The sequence below is a fragment of the Choristoneura fumiferana genome, chromosome 25 (genome assembly GCF_025370935.1).
Source record: "Choristoneura fumiferana chromosome 25, NRCan_CFum_1, whole genome shotgun sequence".
Taxonomy (NCBI): domain Eukaryota; kingdom Metazoa; phylum Arthropoda; class Insecta; order Lepidoptera; family Tortricidae; genus Choristoneura; species Choristoneura fumiferana.
This window is the reverse complement of record NC_133496.1, coordinates 8371557-8390659: the sequence shown is the minus strand read 5'-3', so window position 1 is coordinate 8390659 and position 19103 is coordinate 8371557. Positions and strand designations below refer to the sequence as shown.

Sequence of the window (19103 nt, the reverse complement as noted above, 5' to 3'; positions counted from 1 at the left end):
AATGCATTGGCCTATTTCAGAGTAACGGCCTGTTACAATGTACTTCGAAAATTCCACTTCAAAAGCCAAGCTTTTATGTTCCTTATCGGAAAAGGTCCAGCGTTCCAATCCGGGATCGAAAATGACGATTTTTGTTCCTTTCCAACTTGAGGGTTTGGTGCTAGAGTAAATGAGAAGGAGAGATGTTTCGAACAGAATTATTTTAATATTGTATAACTTTTAAACTTTTCTTGAGTTTGTTGTTGGGCGTGGATGGTGAATAATAATCGAAGTGTTTGGAAATGACGCTCAGCTTTCGTGTTTATTATTTTGTATTGAGTCATATCTTAAATTCACCTACTTTTTAACCCCCGACGCAAAAAGAAGGGGGTTATAAAGTTTGACGCTAATGTGGGTGGGAGAGGGCTGTCTATGGCATTGTAGCTCTCAAATGGAAGGACCAATTTCGATGCAGATTTTTTTACGTATAAACTCCTTGCGGCTCCTTGCGGTATGTAATTGTCACCACGTAATTTAGTTTTTATTGTTAGTTTTAGTGTTTTAGTCTTATTACCGTACGGTGGCGGTACTGATGGAACCAAATAAATCTCTCTTTCTTTCTTCTTTCTTTAATTTTTAGTTATGTTGGATAAAAATTGGCCCTGTCGTTTTTGGATTATAGCACTTTAAAATAACAATTTTCAACCTTTGGTTAGGTTATGATTACATTTATTATTAAGGTACTGTACTTTGTCGTAGTAGCCTAGTCATTTAAACAATGGCCTCTCAAAAAAAAAATGTAGAAACCAGACTTGACGGACTTGTCGGAATTCATGTGCAAAATCACAGTATAAATTTACTCGTGCTACGAGCTCAATGCTCATACATACGTAGCAAAAAAAAATACAAACATTGGAACATAGAACCTCCTCCTTTTTTGAAGTCGGTTAAAAAAAGTGTATTTGAAGTTCTCAATACGCTCCGGACACCCGTCGAAACTACCTCCCAATACCTCTAATTCTGAGAGGAGGCCTATACTCGCTATGGTACGTGTACAGGCAGGAGATTTTATTTACCATCATTCATCATACACAATACATTAGAATTTCTTTGGGATAAAAAATATTTAATGCTTAATGGAACATTGAGTGTACCGCCAATCAAAAATAGCAGGTTTTTCCTCAATCAAAATGATTGTAATCCAAACGAAATAGCAATAAGTCTGAAACGAGCAATCTGTTTTATTTATTGGTCCGCCAGATGACGTGGATGGCTTTCCAATAAAGGTATGAAATTCGATAATGCCACCTTTAAAATGTATAAAAGTTCTTTACGTTAATTTGTGGTTTAATAATATGTTTTAACCCCCGACACAAAAACAGGGGTGTTATAAGTTTGATCGACATGTGGCACCGTAGCTCTTAAATGGGTGTACCGATTTGAATGCGATGCGGTTTCATTTAATTGAAATCAGGTTTTCTAGCGATGTTTCTTAGACATGTTTCATCAAAATCGGTTCAGACGTTTTTGAGATATTGAACTTTGAAGTGTCAAAGTATGGGGTTTTCCAACTTTTTGTTGGTTAGGTTATTACTGGATCTTTGATTTTTAACCCCTAACGCAAAAAGAGGGGTGTTATAAGTTTGACGCCAATGTCTGTCTGTGGCACCGTAGCTCTCAAACGGATGGACCGATTTTGTTGCGTTTTTTTACGTGTTAGCGAGTTTCCTTGCGTTAGTTTGTAGCTATGGGTCATTACAATCGGTTCGGCCGTTTTTGAGTTAATAAGTTTGTTATAGCCTAAATTGAACAAAGCCCAGACAGTTTGACTTTGACTTTAACTAAGTAAAAAAATAGGTACATAAGAATAAAACACTTTGTTATTAGTAATTTTAAAAATAATTTATTTTAATAACCATTAATATTAACTTATTTGAGAAAATATTGAGCCTTCTCATTCCGAGAGGAGGCCTGTGCCCAGCAGTGGGACGTATGTAGGCTGGGATGATGATGATGATGGTGAAAAATATTATTGCCATACGTCAGGATTTTAATAAAGTGACCAGTTAATAATTGTGTAAGAGATCGTTATGAACCGATAAGGCCCCCTTTTGCTTACCTTGGAAATTTTCTTTAGGGTAACATACCTCAGTCGGCAAACACGGAACCCTTATAGAATCACTTTGTTGTCTGTCCGTCTGTCTGTCAAGGCTACCCATTGGAACAATAAAAACATCAAAATTCTAAGTCAACAAAAAAAAATGTGTTTCCATACAAATTGAAGGGGAATTAAAACCTATAGGTACGTATTTCTATGTAGCTGGCCTAGAAACTTTAAATCTGTGTAAAGTTCTAGTACAACCTATAAAAAAACTAAAAATCTGTAAAACAAAATGTACAAAAGCATGCAGCTACTTTTCTTGCTGACTCTACTACGACTCTATCATAATGAAAAGTAAGTAAGCGTGTGTTACGCCGTGGACATCAAAAAGTTGTTAAATTTTTGTTACTCCTTTTTTCTACATATTATCTATTATTTAATTGTTTTACATTTATCACTGAACTAAATTACTAATAATTATATTCCAATATTTATGATGCCGTCTCTATTTGATTGAATAACTATATCTGTCACATGATGATGGAACTCCCAACTTGGAACTTAACAGATTGGTAAAACGTCCTTAATTCAATATTTCATCATCACGGCGGTATTCCGATACGCTATGGAGCGGCAACTGTGGTCTAAGTTGTATGTTTTCATTATCAGCAGGTCTGAAAAAAGATATAAATATAATTTACACAGTAGCTATATGCCAGATTTCTCACTGAAAATAGTTATACACTATTTTGTATTGAGTAGGCAGCAGGGTAGGCAGGTGCTAGTGCTGGTGGTACGCCGGTGTGGCGCTGGAATCGACTCAATGCACGCCAATTGCTATACCTTATGCATCATTATTGTTACATTAACTAGACATAGACTTTTGAAACAAGACCATAGTTAGTAAAGCCGACAAAATTTTTTTTTTTGAAAATCGTTCCATATGCGCCACGAAATGCCGACATGGCCACTATGGCACTTTTTTCAGCTGTCGTGTTTTACCGACCGTGGCGGTCAAAGGGTTTAGATAATTATTACTCATTGTTCGCGTGATAAGTCCAGCGTGGTTAATTAATAGTTTATTATTTTGTTGTGACATTATTTGCTAATCCTCCACTTAGTGCGGTTTCAAATATTGAGTCCGCAGATATTTCCGAAGCTTAAGAGGTCTCTTCGTTCCATTTCATTCGTTCATTTCAGTTCATTTGAAAACTAGGCAACAGAAATAGATACAATTTTGTAATTATGGACTAGACGTAATTATCTATGCCTGTGGTTTTTCAAATTTTCATATAAATGTGTAATATCAGAATTAAAGGAGCTCAAAAGTCGACAAAAAAAAAGATGTCAACTTTGTACGAGAATTACAGACTAATAAAGCATTTTTACAACTTGATTGTAAAATATCATTGATTTCTGTGTTATACTTTTCGTATAATATGAGGACAACGAAACCCAAAATTCAACCGCCCATATCTTGAAAATCCTACAGCTATCATGATATAAATTACGGACGTCGTTGCGGAAGGCATGGGGGGGACGGCTGCGAGCGCTTATGTCACGAGCGATAAAGACAGCAATAAACCAAACGAACACCTAACGCGGCCGCGCGGCCGGCAGGGAAACTTCTCTTAAATAATATAGTTAAGTTACCCATCAGCATGTCCCATCCAGGACACGTCCCGCTCTGAAAGAGTGATTCCCTGCTCTTTCAGAGGACGGTCGCACTCTTCCCACCGACGAGTTAAGTTTTTGTTGTCGTCTTCTTTCTCTGTACTGGGATAAAAGATCACAGATGTAGAGAACAATGTTTTGCCGTCGTATTTTATCGGAAAAGTTCGTATCTTGCTTTCTCAAGTAGCTTACTTACTGAGAAGTTAACTGAAGTTGATTGATGCAATAAATACGAACTTAACCGACATAACACGATTGAAAAAAAATCACTAGTAGTCAGGGGTTGATCGTACCTAATAGACATACAACAAAGACGTTGAAAATGATAGCAAACAAGATTATGACTGTTTAAGCACGATACCTTTTTGTAGACGCAGACCGAAAAGGAAATGGCGGGGGTTGCTATCATTTCGTCTAAAAACCAGCTGGTTTAAGTACCCAAGTGGTCTGAGAAGCAACTGGTCTAAGTAACAATTGGTCTAAAATTCTTTGACTCAAAGTCGACTGAGCTCCGCTTATTGGGGAGCGGGATGATTAGGATATGTACACAAAGGACTGGCCTAACATAGCGTCAGAACAGTAGTTATGGAAATCAAGAGACCTTTGCCCAGCAGTTGGACACTATACAGGCTATTAAAAAAACTCACACAATGCAATGTAAAAAGGCACTGCTGCACCACGTGCTAGTGAAAAGATAAGGTCCGATGCATTCGGAGGTGGTTGAGTTGATCCGAAATACAGAAGCCACGCCGATTAGCATCTCGTGGCTCCCTATCCACGTAACCAGGGGGCCTCCGTGGTCATTCTGAAAGAGAAATAAGCCATCGAGGAATCTATTATCTTAAAACCCACTTCAATAGTGGGAATAGTTAGCTGTGACAACACTTATTTGGTTCTTTTATTGTCAGCTACTAAAACAGCCCAAACAAATACAAATTGTACAAACGAAAGTTAGATTTAATTACCTGACAGATGCCAATTTTCCGTGATAAGAATCTACGTGCACTTCTACTTCTGTTGCCTTTATTATAAGTAGTAGTTCCATTGCTTTTACGATTTTTGGAAGTTCCATTAGTTTTATTCTTAGCGGTTCCGTTACCCGTATTAGTTCTTCTATCTATAACATAATAGTCATACTCGTCCACGTCCATACACTAAAACAAAATAGTTATTCCGTCATCATATCAGCCGTAGAAGGTTCACTGTTGGGCATTAGAATAAGTGCCCCCTCCTCCCGTGGATTCGGCTCCCGTTCTTCAGGACTCATCCGTCCGATTCGGGGCTGCTTCTGCTGATCCGCGATCGCATATTTAGAACTAGCTTTTGCCGGTTCTCGTCGTGCTATTCGATGTGTTCATATAAAAATGTAGCCTATGTCACTCTCGGGCCCATAAACTATCTCTTTGCCAAAAATCACGTCGATCCGTCGCTCCGTTACGGCGTGAAAGACGGACAAACACACAAACATACAAACACACTTTCGCGTTTATAATATTAGTATGGATAGTACCTATGGATGAAACTGACACAATTCGAAATACTCAAATTTCCAAATTAAAGTTTATATTAAACAAAATCTGGCTGAATTTTAAAATGAGAATACTTCGAATTGTTTCAGAGTCTTGTACAGGTCTAGTGAATAATGTTTCGCCATCGTATTTTGTCGGATAATTTAGTTTTCACTTCTCATGCTCTTAAAATGTTACTTTAGTCTCTGCATATCGGGAATAAAGCTCCTCATTAATCTCTAGGGATTAAAGTATTTTTTTTTAATTTACTTTGGAAATCCCTAAATAGCCAAACACCGTGTTTATGAATAGAGAATTATCGCCACTTTTACTGATTGTGTACGAGTATACACCATTTTTAGGGCGTGGAAAAAACCTCAAAATGACAACTGTGCAAAAACACTTAAAACACGATTTAATTTCGTGGGACACAATGATTACGAATATGAATCTGTTCAATTCAATTATATTAAGGATGAATTCATTTTATTGTGCATAGTCCAATAGTTTTAAAATAGTTTTAAATTTCGAATCTGTTGGCTAAATATGCAAGCATTTAAAATGATATACTTACTTAAAAAAAAAACCGCGCAATATTTTTTTTGTTATTTGAGTTTTGAACATATGTCCATTAGTTGTATTGAGCGCACGTTTTTAAAAAGTAATTTGTTATTTTGAACAGAATGTCGTTTTTTTTCCTCGCATTCAAAGTGAAAACTATAGCCACCCTCACTCTGCTCGTGTGGCTAAACATCTCGTGTCATTATGGCTTGTTTTAGTCCCTTGTTGAACAATCTACTATTTTATCTTGCTTTCTCAACTACCTACGAACTTTTCCGACGAAATACGATGACAAAACATTATTCACTACATATATCTCTGTACTACGAGTATATCTATTCTGTGTCTAAGCGTAGAAAACTTCGGACCCCAACGGCCGTCTGCTCTCCGTTTTTTTTCGACTGGATGGCAAACGAGCAAGTGGGTCTCCTGATGGTAAGAGATGCACCACCGCCCATAAACATCTGCAACACCAGGGGTATTGCAGATGCGTTGCCAACCTAGAGCCCTAAGATGGGATACCTCAAGTGCCAGTATTTTCTCCGGCTGTCTTACTCTCCACGCCGAAACACAGCAGTGCAAGCAATGCTGCTTTACGGCAGGATTAGCGAGCAAGATGGTGGTAGCAATCTGGGCGGACCTTGCATAAGGTCCTACCACCTGCAAAAATAATAATCCCCCCCCCGTCCCCCCGTCCCGTCCTTGCTATAATATTCCAATTTATAGCAAGTTAGGAGGTACAATATCAAAGTCACTAGCACCAATATCTGACTCTATTTCTAGGGCCGGACTGTAGGAGGTGTCAGATATGTTTGCACGCTCCGCTGTGGCAAATATGAATGCTGATAACTGCACAGCATTACATACCCTTTCACTCCTTATACCGTAGGCATCCACACACCCGTCTGTCATATTCATATTCTTCTCTATCAGCTCTCCCTTCGAGTCTATGTTCCCATGGCTCATCGTGCAGATCATGTATTTGTCGATAATTGGGTGGAGTTGCTCGTAGTGACCGGTGTATTGCGACTTGCACGTTTCTTTGTCTTGGATTCTTACAGGGCCGTATAGGAGGTCCTGGCTGTTGTGGTCTCCAAGGTCTTTAGTCTAAATTAAAAAATATATATCAAAAATAAGTCACGCAACGAGCTATGGAGAAAGCTATGCTTGGAGTTTCTTTGCGCGATAGAATCCGGAATACGGAAATTCGTCGAAGAACTAAAGTCACTGACATAGCTGGAAAAATATGCAAATTGAAGTGGCAATGGGCAGGCCACATCGCTCGAAGAACAGATAACCGTTGGGGGAGAAAAGTCCTCGAGTGGCGACCACGAACCGGAAGACGAAGCGTTGGCAGGCCTCCCACCAGGTGGACTGACGACATCGTGAGAGTAGCGGGAAACCGGTGGATGCAAGTGGCAAGTTATCGTTCATTGTGGCGTTCTAAGGGGGAGGCCTTTGTCCAGCAGTGGACGTCTTCGGGCTGATGATGATGATGATGATCAAAAATAAATGTCTAAATGTAGGTAGTTTAGTTCACTTTTAGCCTGTTTTTTTATTCGACTGGATGGCAAACGAGCAAGTGGGTCTTCTGATGGTAAGAGATTACCACCGCCCATAGACACCTGCAATACCAGGGGGATTGCAGATGCGTTTCCAACCTAGAGCCTTAAAATGGGATACCTCAAGTGCCAGTAATTTCACCGGTTAATATCTCAAGCCGAATCAAACCAAGTAGAGCAAAACAAAGGCACAGCCGAACCATACTTTTTTGAAGTCAGACTATTTTCAATCTCCGGTAATTTTCTGCTGGCTCTTAAGTAAGCTTCCTACCTAAAACCTTAAATTTTCAGTTACCTACGTATACCTATAGCGCCTAATAGGAATTAGATATATTTTGACTAACGTTATATTTGATCTTGTAGTTTAAGAACTGGTTGTAGGTTAAGATATTATTATTGTTGGTACGGGTTTCCGATCACATGGGCCCATGAGGACCAGGTCAGTTAAAAGGCATTCATGGGTCCGAAGCCACAAGAAGAGGCCTTCGGTACCATATAATTATAAAAGTAAGATGGGCGCAACTATGGAGATCTATCCCCTAAGAAACCATTGAGGATGTGCAAGCGGATAGTGCCCTAAAGTTACTAAACTATTACCAGGCAGGAAGTGACATAGAAGGGGCTAAGGAGTTAAGATGCTGTGGATTACCAGGCTATAGAGTAATATTATCATTACTTATTATACGTATTAAGAGAGAAATTAAATGAGACGAGACTAAAATTTTCTTCGTATCAAATCACCTATTCGCAGTACTTCGCAGTCAAAACAATTGCGGAGAGAAAAAAAAACAGCGGCCATTTTGCACTGTAATGAGAGTAATTTCCCGTCGCTCTCATGTTATACTCTCTTAAAACCCAACGAAACTACACACTCGCATCTGTTGCTAGTATCTAGTCTGTAGCTATATACTTGCTGCTCATTCATCGTTGGCGGTGGGACAAATGCCTTACACATAAAACCAACTTACTACACTCAATTTGCAAGGATTTGTTATTTAATGTATAATAGAAGCCGGGGTCAAACATCTATATATATAAAAGAAGAAACTGACTGACTGACTGACTGACTGACTGACTGACTTATAGATCAACGCACAGCCAAACCACTGGGGCTAGAAACTTGAAATTTGGAAATGTATGTTCCTTAATAGATGTAGACGCGCACTAAGAAAGGATTTTTCGAAATTCCACGGGATAGGGAAATATCTAAACTTTTTACGCTTCTTTGTTTGTAGTCGAATCTCTGAAACTGTTGAGCCGATTTTAAAATTCTTTCACCGTTAGTAAGCTACACTATCCTTGATTGACATGGGTTACTTTTTATCCGGGATAATGCAAAATTCCCGGGATAGAAATAAATAAATTCAAATACGGAGCTGATTTAAAAAATCTTACATATTATGTGATATGACTATCCTATATTACAAAAGATACTATTTCAACGGGAAAATACAAAATTCCCATGGGATAGAAAAAACTGAATGCAAATTCGGGGATGATTTTAAAAATTCTTACATCAATAGAAAGCTACACTATTCCTCTTTAGTATAGACTACTTTCTTCGGGAGAATGCAAATTCCGTGGGATAGAAATAAGTGAATTCAACTTCGGGTCTGATTTTAAAAGTTCTTTCAGCAAAAGTAAGCTACAGTATTCCTGATTGACACAGGATACGTTTTTCCGAGAAAATGAAAAATTCCCATGGGATAGAAAAAACTGAATTCAACTTCAGACCTGATTTTAAAAATTCTTCCCACTAATATAAAGCTACACTAATTGCTAATTGGTATAGGTTACTATTCTTTGGGAAAATGCAAAATTCCCGCAGGATAGGTACTACATAGAAGTAAGTAAGACAATCCAAATTCGGAGCTGATTTTAAAAAATCTTTCACTAATAGTAATCTGCAGTATCTCTGATTGACATAGGCTGCTTTTCTACAGAAGAATGCAAAATTCCCGCAAGATCGAAATACTTAAGTAAATTCATCATTGGGGTTGATTTAAAAAGATATTTTACCAATTGGGAGCTACATTATCCCTGATTAGCATACGCTACTTTTCTCCGGGAAACGTAAAACTCCCGCGGGATACCAAAAAGTGAATTCAACTTCAGGGTGATTTATTTATAATTGTATACCTACTCTACCTGAACAGTACCATGACTGGCTAACTGACAGACAACGCATAGCCAAAACTACTGGTGCTAGAGACTTGAAATTGGCATAAATGGACCTAAAGTAATAGAGAGGTGCACTAGGGAAAGATTTTTAGAAATCCCATGGAATAGGAAAATATTTCAACTTTGTTTGTTTCTTTGTTTGTTGGGGTAATCTCTGAAACTACTGAGTTGATTTAAATAATTCTATTACCAATAGAAAGCTACAATATCCCTGATGGACAGACTTCTTTTTTTATGCAAAATTTCGCAGAATAAAAATATGTGAATTCAATTTCGGGCAGATTTTCAAAATTCTTTTAATAATAGAAAGCTACAATATGTCTCTCATAGACAATTAAGAATCTTAAAATAGATCATAACAGTAATTCATGTCCCGCGGGGACTTTACAATTTCTCGAGATACAATCCTATATCCTATATCGTGTAGGAAGTCGCCGGCAAAAGAAACGCGTAGTACTTTAACGTCTTTAACGTTTCAGCGAAACAGGGTTTCAGAGTTGGTACGAATTATGAATGATTAATTACGTATGTAGGTTGATTTTTGAATTCCAATTGTGCACCATCTGTCTAAAACAACGTCTTACTATTTATATTTCCATGAAATCCTCCAAAAAATCAATCAAAACACGAAAAAAAGGATCGCAGAAAGAAAATGTATGTTAATTGTTACCCCAAATTTAACGCGAGCGAAGCCGCGGGCAAAAGCTAGTGTGAAATAAAATATAAAGGCCACGCGCGATCCAAAGGCAATAAAGTTGCCATAACGTTTTGAACTGGCTTTCTAAATTAACGAGATACCATTCCAATATTTCTAATAGCACGTGTTTGTGTTATTACTGTTAATAAATAAATTTCAGAAAAATTCAGACCTTGAATATTTTTAGCTGGTGTTTTGGAATGGTGCCTTTTCATTTGTCAATATTCTGTTTAATACTTCAAATAATATGTGAAATTACTGAGTGAATGTTTAACTTTTAGCACAGCGTATTTTTATGCGATAACAGTAAAGTCAAAAGAAACGGCTCTGATTTTATCTGTCTATGTATGGATCAGTGGCGTGAAGTCAAGCTGTGTGCAAAGAACCTCCGAGAATAGAGCTCTCTCCATAGCTCGTTGCGTGATTTTACGCGTCTCCAAGAGTCCAACAGTTCTTCTTTTAAATAATAGTAGTCAAACTCACATCTCTCCATTTGTCCTTGTGCCCCCACCCTAACACCAAGGCATCAACTCCGGGTTGCTGGTACTTTTTCTCATAGCTGATTTCGATCTGATTTGGAATGTATGAGCACACCCTCTTGTACGACTCGTCGTTAAAATCGTAAGGGGATTCCACTTTGGCCACTGCCATGTCCAAATTTGCCCACTTTTGAACATCAGGATAGGCGAACGTGTACGCTAAAAACGAATCATTCGTTAATATCAGTACCTATCGTACAAGTAGTCACTTGATTCGATAGCTTTTGAACATCAAGATATGCGAATGTGTACGCTAAAAACGATCATTCGTTATAATCAGTATCGTATAAGTAGTCACTTGATTCGATACTGGAAACTTGGGTACGATACTTGGATACTTAGTTTGAAATTCAAGATAAGACAGAGAAAGAAATACTAGCATGTAACTCGTGCTGAGGCACCGACCGACTTCAGACTGGTAGGAAATTATTTTCATGGTTTTTTGTAGTAGGTTAAATTTTTTGATATAAATTTTTTATCACGCTTTTTAGTGTAAATAATTTAAGATACAATACTTTAATATCAACTGCTCATCACCTTTTACGAAAGTTTGCATTTTCCGATGCAGAGACGTTCATTATTGAGGAGTCCTGGTGCTTCACCACCCGTTTTACCATAATATGCATTACGAGGAGAATAAATTGCTTAGCAACTGTGTCAAAGAAATAAAAATTTAACCCTTCAAATACTTGTTATTTATTGAGTAGTAACTCCGATGGTCAACTGTGGTCTTCATCATCAGTTCCACTTCACCAAATGATGATTTTCAATAGCAAATGCACGAGTTACTACTAAATACATATATCCAATTTACTATAGGTGTCCCTACAACATTTGAAGAGTTCCCTCGATTTCCTTAAGATCCAATCATCAGATCCTGATTTGGTGCGTATGGGACCGAAGTAATTGAAGACATTCCTAGACGAACGCAAAAAAAATTCAGATCGGTTCATAAATGACGGAGTTCTGAGGTAACAAACATAAAAGAAAATACAACCGAAGAATCGATAACCTCCTCCTTTTTTTGAATCCGGTTAAAAAACCGGCCAAGAGCGTATACGAGCGTAGCGTACGATCGTGATTCCAAGTGCGTTAAACAATAAGGCCTCAGGTCAAATAACCATTCGGAAGGCAAGCCTTTTCCGTCTCACCTCTGGGTATACACACATAGATGACCTTCTTTTTTTTCTCCTTAGTACAAGCGTCCGAGTTAAGCTGCTCAGCCGGCACATATTTGGTGTAGCCAGCTATAGCGTACATATGGACGACGTCCTCCACGCAAGCCGCAGATGTCACGATGTACAGTGGAGTCACTAAGGTTCCTCCACAGAGCCAGGCCTTATACGCCTGTTTGGAATTTTCCGCTTGTACTAGGTACACCTGAAAAATGTGCATACGTCAAGAAAGCCGTGGTGGGCTAGTGGTTTGAACTATGGTCTCTCAAGCAGAGGATCGTGGGTTCAAGCCCGAGCTCATACCTACTTCTAAGTTTTTCGAAGTTCATGTGCGAAATTGCACTTGAAATTTACCACAAGCTTTGAGAAAAGCGACACAAAACTGTGAAGCAATTCAATGCAGTGTGTGTATTCCCAATCCGTACTGGACCCACGCGGGAGCTACGGCCCAAGCTTTCTCATTCTGAGAGGAGGCCTGTGCCCAGCAGTGGGACTTATATAGGCTGGGATGTTGATGATAGTGATGATTAGGGACTGTAATCGGGAACGGGACGTCGTAATTTGCTATTTTGGCAATAATGATTAAAACAATAGCCCTCAATTGCTGAATAGGTGATAGGTACCTATTTAGCGGTTGAGGGCTATTATAATTTTCACTGTTAGAACAGTACAATGATAGTAGGTCCTGTAGTACAGTGAAAATTATACCTTATGGAAAAAGCTAAATAGTTACGCAGTATTGTAATGTCACGTAATTTAAATACAAATTTTAGTAGCCTTACTAATAAAAAAAAACTTACCATATATCTTTTATCTTCTTGAACTTTCTCGCCATTCACTATTCTACGTTGGCCCTTTGTTACTGTAAATAAAGTTAGATGCAGATGTGTATAATGGTTTTCGTGGTTATGCGAAAATGTTATTCTTTGATTTCGCTTTTAATGTTACTGACACAAGTTCCAAAATCAGAAAAATAATTGTTGAGGTTTGGAACATTTTCGCATAACTACCTACGTCCCATTGGGAAGAGTGATCTCAATCGGAATACGAACGGCACCAGAAGCTGAAGTGTCAATCAATTATTGTATTAAATGGATGACATTTTCGTATCCATTAATATAGAAGAAGAATGTACAGTCAAGGGCATTAATATCTACCTACCTATGCGTTTACATGGGCATAAATACGTAGGTACAGTGTGTTAACAGCAGCCAGGATTTACGTTGCTGGCAATTATTAGTACATTGTGTCTTAAGGGCGGTAAATAAGGAATTACGAACGAGAGTCTATTAGAAGCCCGAAGTCGAAGACTGAGGGCTTTAATGAGTCGATGTTCGTAATTCTAGTACCGCCCGTGCGACATACAATGTTTTTCATCACATTTGCGAGTAAAATTTTATATTTGTAAAAGAAAAACTATTATTTTTTCAAAAATTGCTGATATCGCTGACTGCGCTCTTGGCAGTGCCAGCTCAGCATGTGCATGGCGTGCGTGTGCAGCGCGCGCACGGAGCAGCAGCACACCATGCAGTAACAAACTCATTTACCGACCTTGCGCTTCATGACATGAAAATTAGTACGGGCAATGACTCATTTACCGACCACGGGTTCCATGACAAGCACATTAAGGTCGAGGGTTTTATTTGGGGGGTTGCAACCAAGGTAGCCTGCATGTTTCGACACTGTTTACGAGCAAGTGTGATGGAAAATTTTGTTAGAAAGTTAACAGTCTGAATTAGAGTAGGATTTAAATGTTCCAACTGACAATACCTACCTACTTACATCTATTTTGATTTTAACACCCACCCAACCACGCTCAAGTTAGGTACTCACATTTTATTAAAAACAAACTTATAACAGCACAAGTGAATGCGCGACGCAATAACATTATCAACTTGTGGACATGACGTCTTTAATGTCAATCACTATCAAGCCGATCGGTGCAAAAACGTACGAAGCTATAATACTAAATCCACAATAACTAATAACACGGTACAGTGAAAACATTGATGGCATAAGTCAAATTGTATTGCAAAGCTCGTAGAAGAAAAACAAAACTTTATTTGTTGTTGCATCTACACTCCGTGTTATTTTTGATATCCGTTAACTTTAAAGGGACAATCCACAGGTCAAAGGAAGTTAATTTCTCTAAGACACTAGTGGCCTAACTCTTACTGTTTATTTTTATAAATCAAGAGTTAAGATAATTAACTATTAGCAGTAAAACAGCGTAAAGGTCCTTAATTTTTTTTTAAGTCCATAACTAATCCGTATTTAATTCACACATTTTTAGCAAAAGAAAGTTAAATATGTGGATTTTTTGATGCCTCTCTTAGACTCTTTATGTGTCACGTGTCAATGTCACTTGTCAAATATGTTTGTTTTACAATTCAACAGTTAACAATGAATGTGAAGCTATTTTATGCAAGAAAAAAAGTTTTTTTATTTTCGAAAAAAAATTTTTTTCACTTTTTCATATCAATGACTGAGATGTCTGTCGAAGTTAACGGATATCAAAAAAAACACAGTGAATAGCTACGAGGTGACCTTTGACCGGTTAACTGAAAAGGTGAATGGGTGTTTGAGACTAAAATAACAATTAGAGCTGTGTATTTTGGGAGAACGAGGTTATTTATAACTCGGGTGAATAAAGTACTTATCCAGTGAAGACTCGGCGTCATCCACCTACCTGAAGACAGAATTTAAACAGCAATTACCTTTACCTTCCGACTCCCGTTGACGCAACGTCACATTTCCACTGTCTTTTTTCATCGGTGAAAGATCGCCGAGTGGCTCATATTTCGACTCCCTTCTTCCTTGAAAATAACTCTGACCGGATAGCTGGTTATCTGTGAAGACTTTTTTCCTCGGAGATGACTAATAGTGAATTTATTTTCCTTACAGATAACTTCTTTATTTAACAGTTGTCTGCGAGGAAAATAACTGGTTCATCTTCAAGGAAAAAATCTTCACAGATAACCAGTTTGGTTTGGCCACGGTACAAGAATCCGCATTTAACTATAATGGCAAGGCGATGTCTGCCATCACATCTAACTATGCCGCCGAATAATTCCAAGAACTTCTCTGAAACTTCAACATCATTGCTCTACTTCAGGTAGTTGCCAGAACGATTTCGTTGCAAAAATTCTAGGATTAGGCGTTTAGAGATTTCTTGCCGATGAAACAAATCGTCGCTACTTTAGAAAAATCTCGAATTTCAAATCAATGTGTCAACAAAATTGACCCTTGAAATAATGTTCTTAAAGTTCAGTAAAATTATCGATTATGAGGTAGGTACGAGATTTATTAAAAATAGTGTCAAAATGTTATTAATGAAAATGGAAGGGTCGTTAAAAAAAACATCCAGCTAGCTAATAATCTGACATTTATTATACACGATTAAAATATGTAACTGTTGATTATCACTTACTCTTTCGTGGTCACCGGAATTTCTTATAGGATCGAATACTTAAATACAAACGCTAACAGTCTACACACCGTTCAGGGTATCTGAGCACTAGAAATACATAACTTTTACAAAATTTACATACACATATTAACATTACTTAAACTTAAAATAATCCTAACACCATCCATTACAAAAGTGGAATATTTAAAAGGGATTTTATTTAATAAAGTTAAAGAGGTGTATTTTATGTTAAAAATATAAAAGTTTTTAATGTATTCATAAAATAGGTTTTTTTTCTAACATCGCTACTTAGCCTATATTGAATTCTGTTTTGGGGCTACGCGTTATTCGTTTGCAGTCACGGAAAAAGTACTTAAAACTAATGGCCGGTTCCTACTACCTAAGTTAGTCACAAATTTAAGTTCTAAACAATATCGCATGTCTATCTGTCCTTTTCTAAAAAAACAAGTTACAGGGCGCACTGAGCGATAACGACATACAATATGACATGCGATGGTGATACAGCAGTGGCATGGCGCCGTAAAACTCGATTCCCATCGGGTTGCCTGAATATTAATTACAACGTTCCTATTACATCATAATGGATGACAAGTACGATAAAGGTAGCTAATAATACCGGGCCTCTGTGCCCCAAAACAAGTGCTACAATTCGTCAAGATTGTTAGGGTTCTCTTAGTAAAATGTTGCACATTGTAACTTTTGTGGTACAGGGCGTTAGTGCTTAAACCGAAGACATACCTAATCCACGCATCACTTTCCGGGTTGCCACACGAAAATATTCACTTCACGCCATATACGTAGCCAATGAATCCCTACCACGGAACTCACCAACTTACAATTTATTCAAAATTGTCATAGTCTTTATTCAAAATGGGCTTTAGACCTTATTATCTAACGCACTTGGAATCACAAACGTTTTCACCACTTCTTTCTGTCACATGATGTAGAATGACGGTAAAAAGAAATAGTAGCGCGTTAGCCAATACGGCTTCTGATATTCATTTATCACGGACGTCAACGAACTATAGTGAACTCTTCACAAAACCGCGCTGTGAACTAATTTTGTGCGCTGTTTTGATGTAAGAAACATGCAGTCTAGTACATAGATGTCATTTCTATTCCCCTTTCCCCATAACAGTTTTGTGACGTACCGATCCTCCCATTTATATTAGTACTGATAAGTTTTAGGTTAATAACATAAATACAGAAACAAAATACAATAACCCGCTATTTTCATATTACATCGCAACCTCAGCGTCGACTGAAACGTGTCACTAATATTTTGGTAAGAAATATTCCATACTAAGAAATTGCTAATTCAGCAAAAAGGGTCATTCAAGATTTACGTAAGCAGAAGTTTAGTAGTTTGTGACTCCCCCTTCCCCTATGTCAGCAAAAATAAACCCCGCCGTACTTACGAAAACAATGATATTTATTTTAAGCTGTTCGTGTTTGGTTATTGTTATAGTCTTCAAGACTAGAAACAAACAATTTTAAGAACCATAAAGTAGTTTTACAAACTTACATTTATTTAGCTGTTTTTTAATGTTGCTGACGTAATCCCCACCGCTATTAACGTTTAAAAGCGCCCGTTTTGATATGAATTAAAAAAAACATTATTTTGAACTGTAAGAGTGACTGCAAAGAATATCGCTTTTATTTATTATGCAATAGGTATAATCATGCACCGATAACACTTTTAAATATTCATTTATTAGAGAGCTACCTAAGACAATCGAAAAATGTTATAGAATTATTTAATATTTTGTTTTATATTCAGTCAATATTGAAGAATTATACCTATACATAATTTGATTTAACAGAATATCATTTACAATTTATCCAACAATCTAGGTGGTACTAAAATATTTTTTTTGTTTAAAAGTTACTTTTGGAATAAACTTTGAATATGATAAAGGTAATAAATGTTTCTTATAATAATATTGGTAGATTTACAACATGACATCGCGACATCGCAGTAGTCATTGTCATAACAGTGTCATGTCATTTTGACTTTGTATTCGGTGAGTGTCCAAATCCAGGACGATTGCTAGTTGCTTATAACGGTATACAAGCAAAAAACACAAGTTTCAAATAAAGTCGTGTACAAAATAAGGTTTTAGGCACTAATAAATAAGGCTGATTCTTAAGCTATAAGAACCACTGGCGGCGATCTATACGAAACACTTAATTCAATATTGTGATGAAAATTACTAAAAATAATAATCATTAAAATATTGTACTGCGAAACGACAATACAAGCTTAGCAATAAACCAACTTTAAGGGTTGCTCTTCCATACAAACCTACGGACCCCCGCATAGCTTCCACGGACATGTTTTCTTAGAGGATTTTTTGAGATAGTAAATTATGGATATGCTCTTCAAGCAAAATCCAAAAAAAAGTAACTTTATTGCATCAAAGTGCAGCGTGATGCAGTAAATTTTGATGCATTTTACCATTGTATGAGTACAACTGACAGTGTTCGCAGCGAGCATGTAGTGACATCTTATATGGGTGCGTGAGTCAGTGTCACAAAATCAAACTATTGTAAATAGGTATCGACTATTTCGTGTGGTCACGTGACCATCACCTTTGGCTCAGATAATACGACAACTAAATGAAGAAAGCATGAGATCACTGAGAGATCAAGTTCAAGTTTCTGAGTCTAGTATTTACTTTTTTTGTTTTAAATCTGTTATTTTCGGAAGTTGAAACGCCTAAACTATTATTTCTGATTAATGCAAGGACACAAACTATAAGCAGGACGAAAAACAGTAAGTTACTTTTAAAATTGTCATTTAAAATAATAATTATTTAAGTAACAGACCCAGTCCTCGGCAAAAATTATTTCATTGCATACTTTACATACATTATAATGCGGTGCTTCGATCTAGGACAAGTGGTTTTAAATTCAACTTACAAATTCTGAACAGATATTAGTTATTTACTCTTACGTAGACAGTAGCGCCACTAATTTATATAAAGCATATATATTCTCACAATAAAAGGTGCTAGGTGTAATCACTAAACTAATTAGTTAAAAAATAAGGTCTACATTCAACATACATTGCATGTGTATGAATATCAAGTTTAACAGTGAGGCTCAAATAAATTCCTACATATCACGGCATTTTTACGGCCGCTAAATCTAGGCTCAGTGAATAAAAAGGTTTTCACAATCGAAGTACTTTTCGTACCTTTTTTATTATTATTACTGGCTAGATAAGTAAAATTTAAACGTCATTATAATACATTTTTGTCACAACGTCAAGTCAATGAGATTGATATTCAAAGCAATTATGTTTGAATAATTATGGTTTGAACACAAATCAAGAAGTCAAAAGTTGGCGGACGAGAGGAAATTAGCAAGAGTGCAACTCTTAAACTATTTATGTATGTACGATTTGATGATGAGGATAACATATGTAATTGAATACACGGGTATGTTAATTTTATCATTTTTGTCAGAAACATTAATATTTGTTACAAGAACACCAGAGACAGGGCTGTAAGAATTTCATTCCTACTGGGTGGCCAAAGTATGGCTTATCGTGTGTACCAAACTTGTGGTCTGCAGCAACCTACTACGAAAACATACCAAATTTCCCTAACTCTTAGTTGCGCCGTGAACATTTTCACTCCATAGAAGTAAGTCGCTTCCCACCGTCTGTCTGCATATGTACGAGTATGTACT

General features: G+C 37.1%; 1 protein-coding gene and 1 long non-coding RNA gene across 2 annotated transcripts; one reads left to right on the top strand and one right to left on the bottom strand.

The window, feature by feature from the left end:
- Nucleotides 1-1881: 1881 nt before the first annotated feature.
- LOC141442223 (uncharacterized) lies at nt 1882-14327 on the bottom strand. Its single transcript, XM_074107147.1, has 9 exons — nt 13811-14327; nt 12778-12839; nt 11954-12182; nt 10747-10961; nt 6691-6930; nt 4720-4908; nt 4402-4559; nt 3734-3856; nt 1882-2754 (listed from the first exon to the last, which is right to left on the bottom strand). Exons 1-9 carry the CDS (start codon nt 13863-13865, stop codon nt 2664-2666), a joined length of 1362 nt encoding a protein of 453 aa, XP_073963248.1. The 5' UTR covers nt 13866-14327; the 3' UTR covers nt 1882-2663.
- A 115-nt stretch (nt 14328-14442) lies between these two features.
- LOC141442224 (uncharacterized) lies at nt 14443-16772 on the top strand. The gene is made up of 2 exons (XR_012452905.1): nt 14443-14546; nt 14882-16772. It is a non-coding gene; the product is annotated as an uncharacterized lncRNA (long non-coding RNA).
- Nucleotides 16773-19103: the final 2331 nt, after the last annotated feature.

Excerpts from the sequence above, each read along its gene's own strand:
- LOC141442223 (XM_074107147.1), bottom strand. The coding sequence starts at position 13,865 with ATGTTATTGCGTCGCGCATTCACTTGTGCTGTTATAAGTTTGTTTTTA. Across the intron at positions 10,962-11,953 it reads CTATGTGTGTATACCCAGAG|CGTACACGTTCGCCTATCCT; the intron begins GTGAGACGGAAA and ends ATTCGTTTTTAG. Across the intron at positions 3,857-4,401 it reads GCCTTTTTACATTGCATTGT|TACAGAGAAAGAAGACGACA; the intron begins GTGAGTTTTTTT and ends CTTTTATCCCAG.